Genomic DNA, 14,102 nt, shown 5'->3' on the forward strand with positions numbered 1-14,102 from the left:
TGTCTCTACTGGTGGTTTTTTATTTCATTTTTCAAGTATACAGGCTCTACACAATGGCACAAACACAATTTGTATTCTTTCAGTTAGAGAGAAGACAGTTGTTTCATTTCATATATTTAAACAAATATAATCTTGTTCGGTGCAGTAAATGTTATTTAATCAACCTGATGCAACAATGGCACAATAGACTATACCATAAACTACATTTTAAAATAGCAAATGTTTACCAAAACTCTGGTAACAAAGAAACCTTAGACAGCATCTTTAATTGATACTAACACAATATGATACAAAGAAATGTAACCAGTATTCAGCACTACTCAGATATAGTTCCTCATCTTGGGGTCAGGTGACTCCTGAAAGCAGACTGTAGGAAATACCCTACACTTTCTGCATGAAGCTTCTCACACTGTGGTGTATGTAGACAGTATTTTTTTTTATTTTTTTTTTATTTTGGAGCTCTTAGATTAGAAATAAGACCTTAGTCTGTATCCAAGGTTGATTATTTACGACAGCTGGTAAGTTGAAATTTACATTTACACCAACAAGGAAATAATATGGTAGTGCCTTACAGGCTGAGTAAGGTGTCCACTGTTGGCCAATAAATCCTGCTACTGCAAATTATTGGCTGCATATGCAGTATAGAAGGTGGACAGAAACACCTCAATATACAATAGCTCTGCTACAAATAGTTTTTTTTTTTTGTTGAGATTTAACTTCTAATTCAACCTGATGGCCATGTCTTGAAATGAGTGGTTTGGATAGTTTGACAATAGAGAGCAACAGCAAACATGGACACTGGCTGGATTCAAACTAAAGACCAAGAATGATTGAATTGTATACATCTTACACTATTGGGGCACAAGGATGGCGTTAACTTCTAATGCTTTTAATATCCTAGAAAATGTCTTTCAGTCTCGGTAATGAACTTGGTTATAATAATTATCCTCGGTCCAATTTCATTAATCAGCAATGCAGTTTCAACAAAAACTGAACATAGTGTGTATCACAAATCTACTTTGAGGTGTTTCTGTTACTTTGTCCACCCTCTGTTCATCCTGACATGATGACCATCGAGGGTCACTCAGACGTTGGTCTCTTTGCGCAGGCGTTTCATGCGTTGCACGTTGTTCTCCATGGCAGTAGGGTTGGTGATCTCTGTGGCGCAGCTAGCAGGAAACCAGCCTCTCTCTCCGTCTCGCATTCTCTCCCCATAGCACCAGGCTAGGAAGAGCACACAGTGTAAGTTTCCATATAAGCAGTCATGCATGCTTTTTTATATGAACTGTATAAGATGGGGACACACTGAGCTGGAAGGTCTAGATTTGAAGTTGTATTACAGGTAGTGACAACCATGGCCTCACCTTCCTCTTTCTGTAGGACAATGACAAGCTCAGCCTGTTGCAGTCCCAGCTCATCTGGTTCCTTTGGCATGTAGGCTTTAGTGGCCTCATACTGTGGCAGATCTGAAGCACATTCCCATAATGCTATGTGGTGAAACCGAAATAAAACCAAAGCTTTTATGTTACAGACAGTATATTTTCCTGGATTTTTATATTTCTGTTTTCAGCACTTTGTGTGTGGTTCTCATTAAGTGGCTGTGAAGACTTAAGAACCCTGCTGTGCTGTAAAAACACAGCTTTTGCCACATGACTGAATATCTACAGCCCATTGCATTACTTCCTGGGATATGTCATTTTCCCTGGAAAGGCACACCCTTTGGATATCAAATGTTAGATAGAGATAGACACAGTCTAAACAATAGCCATTAAACAAACACTTCTGAGTGCTGCGTATGTGATGGTCTTTGTTTTAAATATGCCATTAACAGGAGTGTCACAAGGGCGTGTACTTGTATGATCAAGATAACTACTTAAATTTGAAAAAGATTTTTGTTTCATATGCAAAATACTGTGTGCTTTCATCTTATTTGGCCAATCAACATCCTGGATACCAAGACCCAGTCTACAGGAATCTGAAGGATTGCTCCACATCTGTCGTGTCTTGAAATTTGTACTGTGGATGTCCAAGGTGTGTTTGACATATACAGTGGCTTCACAAAGTCCACACATTTTACACACTTTATTCTGTTGTAGATTTAATTCTAAATGGACACCCAACAGTTTACATTCAATAACCCACAATAACACCATGAAAACATATTTGTAGTCTGAGGTCTCATTTACAAAAGTCTTCAGACCTTTAGTCCAGTACTTTGTAAGAAGCTCCCCTGGCAGGAATTGGATAAGTGTCTACAAGCTTTATACATTTCAAGCTCTGTCAGATTGGACAGTAAGAGTCTGAACTGCCATCTTCAGGTCTGTCCACAGAGGTTCTAAGGGGTTTAAGTCTGGGCTTTAGTTGGGCCACTCAAGGACAGTCAAGAGACTTGTCCCGAAACCATTCCAACATATTCTTGGCTCTATGCTTCGGGTCATTGTCAAGCTGAAAGGTGAACCGTCACCACAGACTCAGGTCACGTGCACTCTGGAGCACATTTTTTTCAAGGACCTCTCTGTATTTGGCTGCCTGTTCCTGCCACTAAGAAGCAGCTCCATAATATGATGCTGCCACCACCATGCTTCACCAAAGAGATGGTATTTGCCAGGTGATGGCAAACACGAAGTGGGCTGTTATATGATTGATGGAGTTTTGCTGAGATGTCGAGGACACCTGAAGCACTGTCATACTGACCGTCCAGTTCTTGGTCACCTCCCTGACCAAGGCCCTTCTTACCTAGTTACTCAGTTGGCTGAATGGCCAACTCTAGGAAGAGTCCTTGCAGTTCCAAACTGCTTTCATTTGATAATTATTGAAGGCCTGATCTACGCCTCACAGCAATTTTATCACAGATGTCTAGAGAGAGCTCCTTGAACTATATGGTTTGGTCAGGGTTCACACAGATCAAGTAAATGTAGGGAAATATTTCACAATTGTGGCAAAGAACGGCAAAAAAGAACGGCAAAAAACTATGCAGGTCTGATATGTGTGTGAACAAGACAGCATTTTAAATGGTTGCACAATCATTTGAAATAGAATATAAATGGGAATCATCTGTTATCTGTACATCACCCAACAGTCGAATAATTTGTACATGACGGTAAGAGAATAGATTTATCATACACTCTGATTACACACACACACTGAAAATTAAGGTCAAACTCAGAGATAACTCAGTGTGTATCAAAGAATGACATCCCTGGTAAATAAAAAAAAAAAGACTTACCATGTGTACAAGTGTAGACATTTTCCTGCTTGTGCTCTGTAAGAGCGACTATCCACCGTGCCCGGTCCACCCTTGGCAACAAAGACAAAAAGAGCACTGTTAACTACAACTCCACACCCAGTATAGTGTCACTACCACTGTACATGTGAGAAGTCCAAAACAAACAAAAAAAAGAGATTCTTATGTTCTAAACTCAGAGGATGGGAGCATTTTAGGTTGGTATTCAGACTTCTGTCAGTAGAGGGAGCCAGACACAAGCTATCAGATATGGTTTCCAGGTCATGCAAGGGAATGTGATTTTGAATAAATCACAATAGGACCAAGATTCCCTGAGGCCACTTTAAATGTAACCATCAACATTCAGAGATAGTAAGACTGTTTTTGAATTTATGTATGAATCAGTATGTGACACAAACACAGACAGGGGTGTAAACTACCTAATGTAATCTTATAATACTGAAATCTTGTGTTTTCAAATGGAAATTCCCACTTTAGAGATACTAAGTTAATTAAATGGAAGATAGCAGTACCTGGACTCGGCCACCAGGGAGATTTGCTCTGATCTCCCCTCGCTGTTCCTGCTCATCCGCAGTTTGAAGGAAAGATAGCTGGAGCTGTTCTTGGCAGGTGGAGACATCCGTTCCTCACTATCCTCCCCGACCTCCACCTCCACATTCTCCAGAGTGGCATAGTCCATCACCACAAAGGTCTCCTCACTGAATATACAAACAGTTTCGGCTTAATTTTTTAACCAGATAGACAACTTTTATCGCTTGGATGCAACAAACAGAAAATATTCACAGAAATAATGTAACTTTAAATGAAATAACGTTTTTGCACAATAAAGTGTAGCTAAACTCAGCTGCAATTTTTCTCTATATGTGTATACACATACACACACACACAAAGCAAAGCAAACCACATTTCTTAGCCATCTGCTAACAGCGTTTCCTACATATTACCGAGTCACAGTATTGACTTTACAACGCTCAAAATGACTCCAGTGTTATGGGTAACTCCTTCCTCTGAGGTGACATTGTTTGGTTTCTCCCTAACTCAAAACAGAAAGCTGCAGTCAGCCAAGCTGACAAGCTGAATGCAATATTGAAGAATCTCAAGTATGCACGCACATCCATACTCTCCTTACTCTGTCCCCTTCCTCTCTGTTTCTCAAGTTCCCTGCCAGTCGGCAGCTGGACCTACTTAGTGTCCACAGTCACCAGGGAAGAACCCCAAAGTTCATGAATTGCTCCATAAACTGGTTGTGATAGTGAAGTTTGTCTTCTCTAGACTCCAGTTTAACTCCACTTTTTCATTCTAAAAAGTGATTTGTATTCTTGCATCATTACATGAGGTGTACTGCATCTTCAGTGACATTAGATTGTATCTCACTGACTGTGATTTACATCCCAGAGAATATTTACCTACATTTTTGTGGTTTAACTTGAACATCTGTATATCTGTTTTGTAAAACCCCTTTTCCACATCACAACATTTTAGAATTTAAAGGAATAATATTCAAAAAAGACTCTTTGTATTTTCCACCCACTGACCTCTTCTTCTTGGTAACAATTAGTACGTCATTGAAGAGAAACAGGTAGTAGCTCCTGTTGCTGAAAGCCCTCCAGATGCTGAGCTCCTCAGTGTTGACGGTCAGCTCGCCACGCTTTTTCAGCCACCGTGATGCTGATACCAGAGGAAATGGCTGTGAGGACACAAGATTTATGTGTCAAACTCAGGAAACACTACACTGACTGTATTCTTCCTTGTGGGTGCTGGTGCAGGAACATGTGGTCAGCTCTTACCTTGATTTTACCAAAATCCATCTGTTTCTGGATGGTGTACATCTGCTCGGTCCTCTCCATCCGCCTTGCTCCATCATTGCAGCTAGAGACCAACTGTTGAGATGTTCATGATAATAATGAAAATAATGTCAATCTAGACCTTAAAAAACACACCAGCTTCCTGATCCACTTTCATGTGGTCACTAAAGAGTTGGAGATTCGGCACACGACCAAGCATCCCTACCTTGCTGATGGCGCTCAGCGCCCAAACAGCAGCAAAGTACTCCGCTGTCTTGTCTGGAGTTTTCTGGCAGATTGTCTGTGAGGAAAAAAAAAAAAAAAAGTACAAAAAATACCACTTATTTACTTCCAGTTATTTACTTCTCTACCTTCAGCATCACTCTACATGACAACAATTAGAATATGGAGTTCCTAAGTCATTAAAAACTTTCTGATCATTACTCTAGTACTGTATATATGCACATGTTGTATAGTTTGTATTTGCAGCTGTTACATGTCTTCCAATCAACTAAAAAAAGGAGACTGAAGAGGCTGTAACAGGGGAGTTTCCAATTCAAGCTGAACAGCTTCCATGGATTTGTTTGAATAACACAAAATAATTTAAAAGAGGCTGTCAAAGTTTTGAGATGGTGTATGTGCATATGATTAGATGTAAGTAGATTAAGTGTAAGGTTTAGGGGGCGGGCTTTCGCGGGGCTTAGCAGCATACCATACCTGCCATGGCTAGACTGATAATATGTATGATTTCTTTAAAATGGAAAGCACAACTTTGTCATTTAGACTGCAAAGGGACAAGTTTTTGAAAACGTGGGTCAGCTGGACGTTGTATGTCTCACCACACCATATATTATTACTCAGGTGTATTCTGCTACAACTTTTTAAAAACAAATCCATGGACAGTCAAAGTTGTAATGCAATGATTATATTTTTTATATATAAAGAGAAATTCTAATATTAAAAAAAAAAAAAAATGGGTCCCAATGGGTTTGAGAGCTGTGCATGTAGAAAAGTAAAGATTAAAAGATTAAACTAACATCAAGCAGCAGTGGCAGTCTGGTCACTCGCTGCATGGGAAGGATGAGGAAAGAGATCATGGGGAGGCCTCCGCACTCACTGCTCCCTTCAATTTGCTTCAAGGTCTCTTTGAACGCAATGTTACTGGTCCTAAGAGACACAAAGAAAAAGGGAAGTTTAGCTGCCGTCTTACTGCACAAACTCAACAGCATGTTACTGTTTGCTCCGCTACTCACAGCAGCTTCTGCAGCGTCCTCTGCTGGAAGGTCTCGTTGGAGCAGTAGCCAATGTAAGGCTCAAAGTGGTGGGCAGCGTGGTTCTGAACAATATCGCTAATGTCCCGAATCACAGCGTTGTCATAGTGACGCCGTTCAAGGTCCTCAAAAAACCTTAAAATGAAGAGAGAGGGGGAGGTTGTGAGAGGACTGCGTTTTCCCTCCCACAGACTAATTACCTGAGCAGGATCCACACAGCTGAGCGAGGACAGCGTATGTTCAGGCTGAATGTGATAACTTAGGTAATACATTTCAGAATATTAGCACACTTTCACCATCAGTGTACACATGAATTATCACTGTTACGCAGTAACATTTCAAGTCAGTTCTGACAATTGAATAAAACTAGAAACTTTATGCTACAACAAATAAAGTTCTGTGAGGCTTTGTCAAATCATAGCCAGTTTACATTAGAGAGCCCCTGTTGAAATTTATGTTTGCTGTAATGTTGAATGATGTTTGTAACTGGAAGAATGTTTTTCAGAACAATCCTGAAAGCACACAGATTGATCATTTCAAGCTCCCAATATAACTAAAATACTAAACTTATGTCAAATTTTTATTTTTACTAAGTCCTATGTGGCCCCTTCTGACTTGACTGACTTGAATGACTTTCAGCCCCACCCTTGTGAAAATGCCTTTTTAACAAAAAGCGTAAAATGACACCTAAACAACAGCCCAACCCAGGAAGCAACGACAGGACACCCATTCAAATGCACATACTGTAAGTAAGGTATGTCATACAGCAGATCCTGAGACACTTTCTGCCTTCTAGTTTCACTGTTTTACTTGGAACCAGACAACAAGAGGATCAAAAACAGACGGACACTTCTTCTCTTGTTGCGAGAACTGAATCTATATTCATCCAAGTGGAAGCAGCCAGCAATTCACAGAGCAACACAGGCTGCTCTCAAGCACATTATCATCTTAAAGCTAGGAATACACTCAGAGCAGCTAGGCAGCAGAACCAGTTTGGTTAGCGTGTTTTAACATGTAGATAGAGCCTACAGGATACTAAAGATATGCTAAGGGCCAATGCTCTACCTGAAACTTTTAAGTCAACCCGTTTTACACTTGAAACCATATCTCAGTGGGAATATAATGTATAATGTATAATGTCTATAAGTACACACACATTGTGCAGCTCTATTTAAAATCTGTAAAGTAGATCAGTAGATACCGGGCATACTGCTACACACACTGATAGCATCATCAGATCCTTTTGTAAGAGGCGGTGTACATCCCCCACAAATAGTTTTCCATCGCCCTCTCTCTCTCTCTCTCACACACACACACACACACACAGTAAGGCTGTAAGGCTGTAAGAGCGTTGAGCTCACCGTTGGCTGACTTGGTGGATGACCGAGATGTTGGAGAAGAGGTGATGGTGCTCTGTGGCTGTCATCGTTTTCCTCAGCGCTTCACTGTTCTTGAAGTGCCGCACCAGAATGCCCAGGCTGTGCAGGTACGAATGCTCAGAGGTGATTATCTCAAAAATGGCCTGTCAAATGAGCACACATACCTGAATGAGTGTGTGTATGTAGAGGACACAACATCATCACAACATTTGCCACATGTACATTTCAGCTTTAACCTTTAAAAAGGAAAAACATCCTGTTGTGGTTTTAAGTTATTTCGTCATCATGTCATGTCAGTTTTGAATTTACTTTTTCTTACACCTCTCTCCTCCCATGTTTTTTCCTGCATTTCCCAGAATCCCCTTTAACATTATCCAGCAAAATGGCCTCATTCAAATGTAGAGGATTTATGCTTGGTGGAAAAAGCAAAGCGGTAATGGAGGTCTTCAAAATCAACAACGTACAACAGACAAGTCCCTGACACAAAAAAACCAAGCATGCTGTGACTGCAATGCATTCTGGTCTATTGAGGCTGCTGTTGAACCTCTGCACTCCTCTAAGACAATTTTCTCTCTGCATGTTGAATATTGGTGCAAAAATGGTGAATCTAGGTTTTAATATAGGCTGACACAAAAGGCTGATGTTTAGTATGAATGGTTTTTTTCACAGAAATCCCCTACTGCAGTACTGGTTTGCCAGTTTTCCAAACAAAAAACATAAATATACCAGCAGACAACAAAAGAGATCCAAAATGGATGACACATCAGCAGTGGCTTTTTTTTGTAGCAGGGTTCAAGGTACAGTAGTTCTTACTGTATGACAGTATAAATAATCTGTAATCCAGGTTTAGTTAACCTCTGCTGTTTGTGATCAGGATCTTAGGTGAGCTATCAGGTGGTGATGGCACACCTTCCACACTCCTGTAAGGACCAAAGGGTATTGCCTGGGCTAAATTGAGAGCACAACTTCCTCAGACAGGAACATGAATGTTCCAGACTAAAAGTTCACAATTTCTCTAAAGAATAGTAAATACTGGGGTTTTCTGCTTCGTGAAACTGGTGGAGCTCCACTCTGTTTAAACTAAAGAAGGTGGACTTTTTCACTGTTCAGATCTACCTGATTTTACAGCATGCCCAGCAGAGGAGCAATATCTCTTAGCTGATCTTAGCTCCCCAACCGAATGCTTTCATAGCCCTAAAAGGTAGAATTTAAGCTGCCACGGACAGCTAGAAATCTGAAGGGCACTGCTTAAGCACTTTAACTTAGACCCATGAGGTGACTAAAGGTGCAATAGACTGAGACAAGCACCTGCTCGGGAGAGTGTGATTACACTGGCAGGGTGTGGCTTTATTCAAGGACTGTAGTGCACACAGGGTGGACCTTTGGTATTGACACAACATCTGCTGTTAGACTGTTTGTGAAGACAAATTACAAAAGGGAAACTCCACTCTCAGATAGTGCTACACTGTGTGGATGGTATCAGTATGTCAATTACTTTCCTGGAATTACTTTGCAATAAAACTGAACTGGCATTGTTGTTGTACTAAATTTACCCAAACTTGTTTTATCTATCCCTGTTTCTGCTCTTTGAGTCACTTCATTTCCTAGAAAGCCTTTAGACACAGCCTCTGAGAATGAGTTTCAGCTTGTTTCAATACGATCTCGGCAGGTCTGGGATGGAAAAAAACCGTTAAAGGGAACACTTTACTTCTCTGATGTCATCAGGGTTATCTTGGGTCTCAAAATGAAATGAAAGATTAAACTGAGTTGCACCATGGGAAATGTAGGATCTAGTGTTTTTGAGGGACTTAAAACTCCAGGTATCACAGTCTCTGTTGCATAATGTTTGACAATTTATTTTTTCTTTTGTAGGTACCCTGACTTTATGGAAGTGCAATAAAATAGAGGATAACTCAATAATAAAAACTATTATTGACTACATCTACAGATTTTTATTACTCCAGTAACAGTCTATATTGTAACCTCATCCTGTGGCTATTTTTCTCTATAGCTCAGTAACAGAAGCACAAGAACAGATGATGTAAACAAAATCATTTTTATCACAAAGCAGAAAATACCAATTTGTTTTGTGAAAAAAAGTTAGTTTCTTTGTTGAAATCTCATCAGCATGTTAATGCACCTAATTAGAAGTATAATATGTCTTACGGTTGAATTACATTCTAGTGTTTTTTGTGTGTGTGTGGCTGTTAGATGCTGATGTAAAACAGTCAGTGTAGAAAGAAGCCATTGTGTCTTCATTCAGATATTTTATTACCAAAAAATGCTCTGCCATTGAGCTGTGTAAGACCTGTCCTGTTTTCTGTGGTACATCAAAGTAAATGGCAATCTCTTCTAGGACATTTCTGTAGGCGCACTTGGAAGTGCATGTGATGCATGCACACAAACACAGACCAGCAAACACACACATACTTACCTCCTGTCTCTTTCTCTCCTGAGGTGAGATCATTGTCAAAATGCCCATGTCCTTCACCTTTGTAGGACATGAAGAAAGAAACCAATGTTAAACTCCTACATTATGCTCTGAAGTTTGTTTTGAAAATGATTAAAAAAAAAAAAAGTCAGTCAAACTGGCTCAGTGGATGTTCTGACATCTAGAGCAAAGTTAGCCACCATTCCCACACAGGGTCATGGAGTGTGGGAGTTTACACAGCAGCGGGAACATGTACTGTAAGTTTTGATGAAAATGAAAGTTAAAGACCAAGAAAGAACAATATTTTATCAGATGAACATACTGGCTGTTAGTCTCTCTGAAATGGATTTATGTACATGCACATTTGTGTAATTATAACAGTTATTAATTCAAGCACCCTCACAGAACACAGGCTGAACTTGATTTTGTTTCCTTCGATGCTCACACTTTGCGAATGAGAGGTTTACCTGCGGTAGCTGGCTCCAGGTGAGCTGTGCTGGCCGGTAGCTCTTCACCACGATGCCCTGGTCCTCCACAGGAGGCTCCACCACTACAAAGTCATCCAGCAGCTCATCCTGGTTGGTGGAGTGCAGGCCTCGCTCACGGATCTCCTGATAGAGGCGTGGTGTAGCTGAGGATCGCATCAGCATCAACAAACATCACTTAAACTATCACTTCGGTCTCAGTGTGCGGTGATTTTGTGATTTGGGTTCACATGAGTTTTGAAATCACACAGAGAACAGTTTTCATAACCACTTACTTAATTACAGCATGGGTGAGAATGAATCTCAAACAAAGGGAGACAAACAATTCTTCAACGCAAACCCACACAATTGTAACTGAAAAACTGCTTTTAAAAATAAAACACTTATCAAAAGGAAGAAGTATCCACCTTCAGGCCTGAACAGACATTCAGCATGCTGCGAGCGTTCAGAGTGAATGATTTCCTGTGCTCTCCAGTTGCCTGAAGGGATCTTTTCTGAGCTATAACATGGAGATTATGGCATCTACATTTCACATCCAGCTAGCTACATTATTCTTTTGAAAACCCAATGAAAAAACGTCATTGTTATTTCCCAGTTATTTGTAGTCATTTAGCCAAATTTAGAGCAGTGGACAGAGTGACACATTAGTCAACATACCGTCTTTGAAGGATCCACGTTGGTTCTGTTTCCTCTTTCTCCCCAGGGTTCGCTAGAGGAGAGACAGCAGTGCAGCCTGAGTTTATCACTGTGGAATACTTGTGCATTAATAACACTCAGTTTTTCTAATTGTTTTTTTGTCTCAAGATCTCATTTTGTCTTCAGCATACTTCTTTCTTTCAAATCTTAAAAAAACCCTTTGAGGTCCTACTCAGCTCTAGGACTGCTATGGAAGATAGGAAACAGTTGCCATTATCCCTATGACTAAAGGAGAATTTGACAAAGGTCACCACCAACACTGTTGGCTATGCTGGCTGTGACCTGTGAGCCTATTAGAAGAACAAAACTCTATCAGCTTTGGTTCTGTTTTCATCAATCCTTCATTCAACCAGTTTGGTTCAAAGACTGTTGCAATATACCCCAGATTTCTAAATAAAAGAACTTCATTCAAATGAATATAACTGCATTACTGGAATATGACTGCTACTGGTAGCCCTTCACTATATGTTCATAGCCTAATATCAGAGATAAATGGATTTTTATAATTCTCTTTTTACAATATTGCCCTTTGATTCATATTCACCTTGCGTCCAGGGCTGCGAGCTGGACCAGGACTGGGTGCTCTGTCCTCTCTGACGGGTTTCAGTGTGGCTACAGCCCCTTGTCCTGCTGCTATGGCATCAATATCCAGGCTAGTCACAGCTGCTCTGTATGACTTGTTCCTGCGATTCCTCCTCAAAGCAAAACCATCTCCATCACTGTCATAATCCTCCCAGGACACATCTGGCCCCTGGGTTGAGTGTCGGACCCGGGTCCCACTGCTGGAGTGCTCCAGTCCCACTGGGAATGTTACCACGGTGGTGTGGTGGCGGTTTTTCGGCCGACTAGTCGTGGCTAAATTCTTAGGGATGAGCTGGTGGGTTCCAACCTTCATTGCTGCAGGACTCTGGGTGCTCAAAACCACCTGCTGAGGCACCACAAGCTTGTCTCCTCCATCTTCCTGGGGTGTGGATGTTTCAGGTTGGGGTGTGGAGGGACTTTGTGACTGGTAGCAATCATCACCTGGCTCAGATATATGTAGTTCCATGGAGAAGCGATTCTCCAGAATTAGAGGGGCACTGTCGCCCATGCACTTGTCTGACTGGCTGTGGGACATGATGTCCTCCTGCCCGTGACCTCGGACTGAGCGCTTCAGCACCTACAACATTGGAGGAGTCTGAAGAGGAGGGGCAAAAAGAATTACAGCTGCTGCATGAATAACTTGGAGACATGAGTTCAAACTACAAGCAGAGAACATGTATAAACTAGCACCTTAAATGGAGACAAGGGAAAACAGCAGGGGTAATACAGATGACCCTCAAATACCACCACTGACCTACAGTGGGGCTCCGAAATCTCTTCCCATCAGAGAAGGGAGTCTAACCCATGATCCAATTCCCCACTCACACATTCAGTGAGTCGGACAGAGCAGCGAGTTGTGTCAGTCCTCAAACTCATATCAAGGGACTCAACCCATGACTCACTGCTCCCTCCTACACTGCACTTGCCCACATAAAGAAAAAAAAACAACACACATATAGAGATCTGCTCTGACAAATCTGTGCACACCAGAAACTACAAGTCACACTTTTTTTTTTTTTCTGATAAACACTCCGGACCTGCCCTGTTCAAGGACTATTAGTGAAGTGCAGACACATCACCACGTTATTATGCAAGCCTAACACTATTATAAACATATTAAAATGGAATTCATAACAGACAATAAGAAGTTTGCTTTAAATACGGTTTTAAAATATATAGTCAACTGTGATAAGACAAAGAGCAAAATAAAATTATTGGCTTGTGTTTTTTCCCCCTGTTCAGTCGTAGTCTGGATTTCCAATAACTTCGCTGGCTGAAAGACGGATTAGGGTGGAAGAGAGAAAAAAATGTCTGCCTCACATTCCCATGGTTCATAACAGCGAGGTGACACGCAGTTCATGCAAACACTGAGACTGCGAGCTTCGGAGCGCCTTGTCTTACCTGTGTGAGATGAGTTTATGAACACCAGGCTTCTCTATTAAACGATAAAACAGGTCAGTCCGGAGAGTCTGAGAGCTGCTGTCCTGGTGTGTTGAGAAGTGCAGCTTAGGCAACAGCTGTAGTCCTGCGCTCCCCTCTGTCACATTTCTCCTTACTCACTCACTCACTTCCTCCTCTGTTTGCAGAGGAGCGCCCATTAAGCTGAGCTGCCTACGTCACGACAGGTGAGTGTCAGATCAATGAGACAGACGGTGGCCATTCAGGTGAAACCAGGTGAAGGATTCCCACAGAAAAGCATATCACTGTTTGGATTTAACCGCTGTTTCTGTGACGCTGCTCTTACTTTCCAGTCCAGTAAAGCTTTCAATCAAATGCATGTAAAACATCGGAGTTTTAATTTGACCTGTGCACACAGTCGGGATTTTTATGCAAACACATAAAGATAAAATATCATCTGTTTTCTCTTCCACCGAATTTCTATTATGTTTCTTTCTTCCTCATGTTTATTGACATCCTATTCACCTACATTGCAGCAGTGCGTTGGCTCCCTCTGGTGACCAACAGGAGACCTTGGCCTATAATCTAAACACGTCTAAACGTCAGATATACTGTGCATGTAGAGATTATGTGACATAGTAAAATCCTAATACGAATAAGGATTCACAAAAAGAGGGCTCAAAATTCCACACAGCTGAACATTATAAGCGTCAAGTATCATTTATTCATTTGTCGTTTTATTGTTGTACTACTCTAGTGGATTTCATGGTGCACAGGTTTCAGTTTGAAGCAACAGAAACACATTCTGAACTTTGGTGATTAAAGATTTATT

General features: G+C 41.0%; 1 protein-coding gene across 2 annotated transcripts; it reads right to left on the reverse strand.

Annotated features, from left to right (window-relative positions):
• Nucleotides 1-13,443, reverse strand: arhgef16 (Rho guanine nucleotide exchange factor (GEF) 16). 2 transcript variants are annotated; one of them, XM_041048414.1, is made up of 15 exons: nucleotides 13,274-13,443; nucleotides 11,835-12,467; nucleotides 11,252-11,303; nucleotides 10,577-10,740; nucleotides 10,113-10,169; nucleotides 7,661-7,821; nucleotides 6,282-6,434; nucleotides 6,066-6,195; nucleotides 5,255-5,329; nucleotides 5,032-5,124; nucleotides 4,780-4,931; nucleotides 3,757-3,942; nucleotides 3,227-3,297; nucleotides 1,365-1,466; nucleotides 1-1,224 (listed from the first exon to the last, which is right to left on the reverse strand). In XM_041048414.1, exons 2-15 carry the CDS (start codon nucleotides 12,405-12,407, stop codon nucleotides 1,085-1,087), a joined length of 2,109 nt encoding a protein of 702 aa, XP_040904348.1. In that variant the 5' UTR covers nucleotides 12,408-12,467; nucleotides 13,274-13,443; the 3' UTR covers nucleotides 1-1,084. The 2 variants fall into 2 exon arrangements, with proteins under 2 accessions (XP_040904348.1, XP_040904347.1); XM_041048413.1 differs by having other exon boundaries at nucleotides 1,365-1,487.
• Nucleotides 13,444-14,102: the final 659 nt, after the last annotated feature.

The sequence above is a fragment of the Toxotes jaculatrix genome, chromosome 2, assembly GCF_017976425.1.
Source record: "Toxotes jaculatrix isolate fToxJac2 chromosome 2, fToxJac2.pri, whole genome shotgun sequence".
Taxonomy (NCBI): Eukaryota; Metazoa; Chordata; class Actinopteri; family Toxotidae; genus Toxotes; species Toxotes jaculatrix.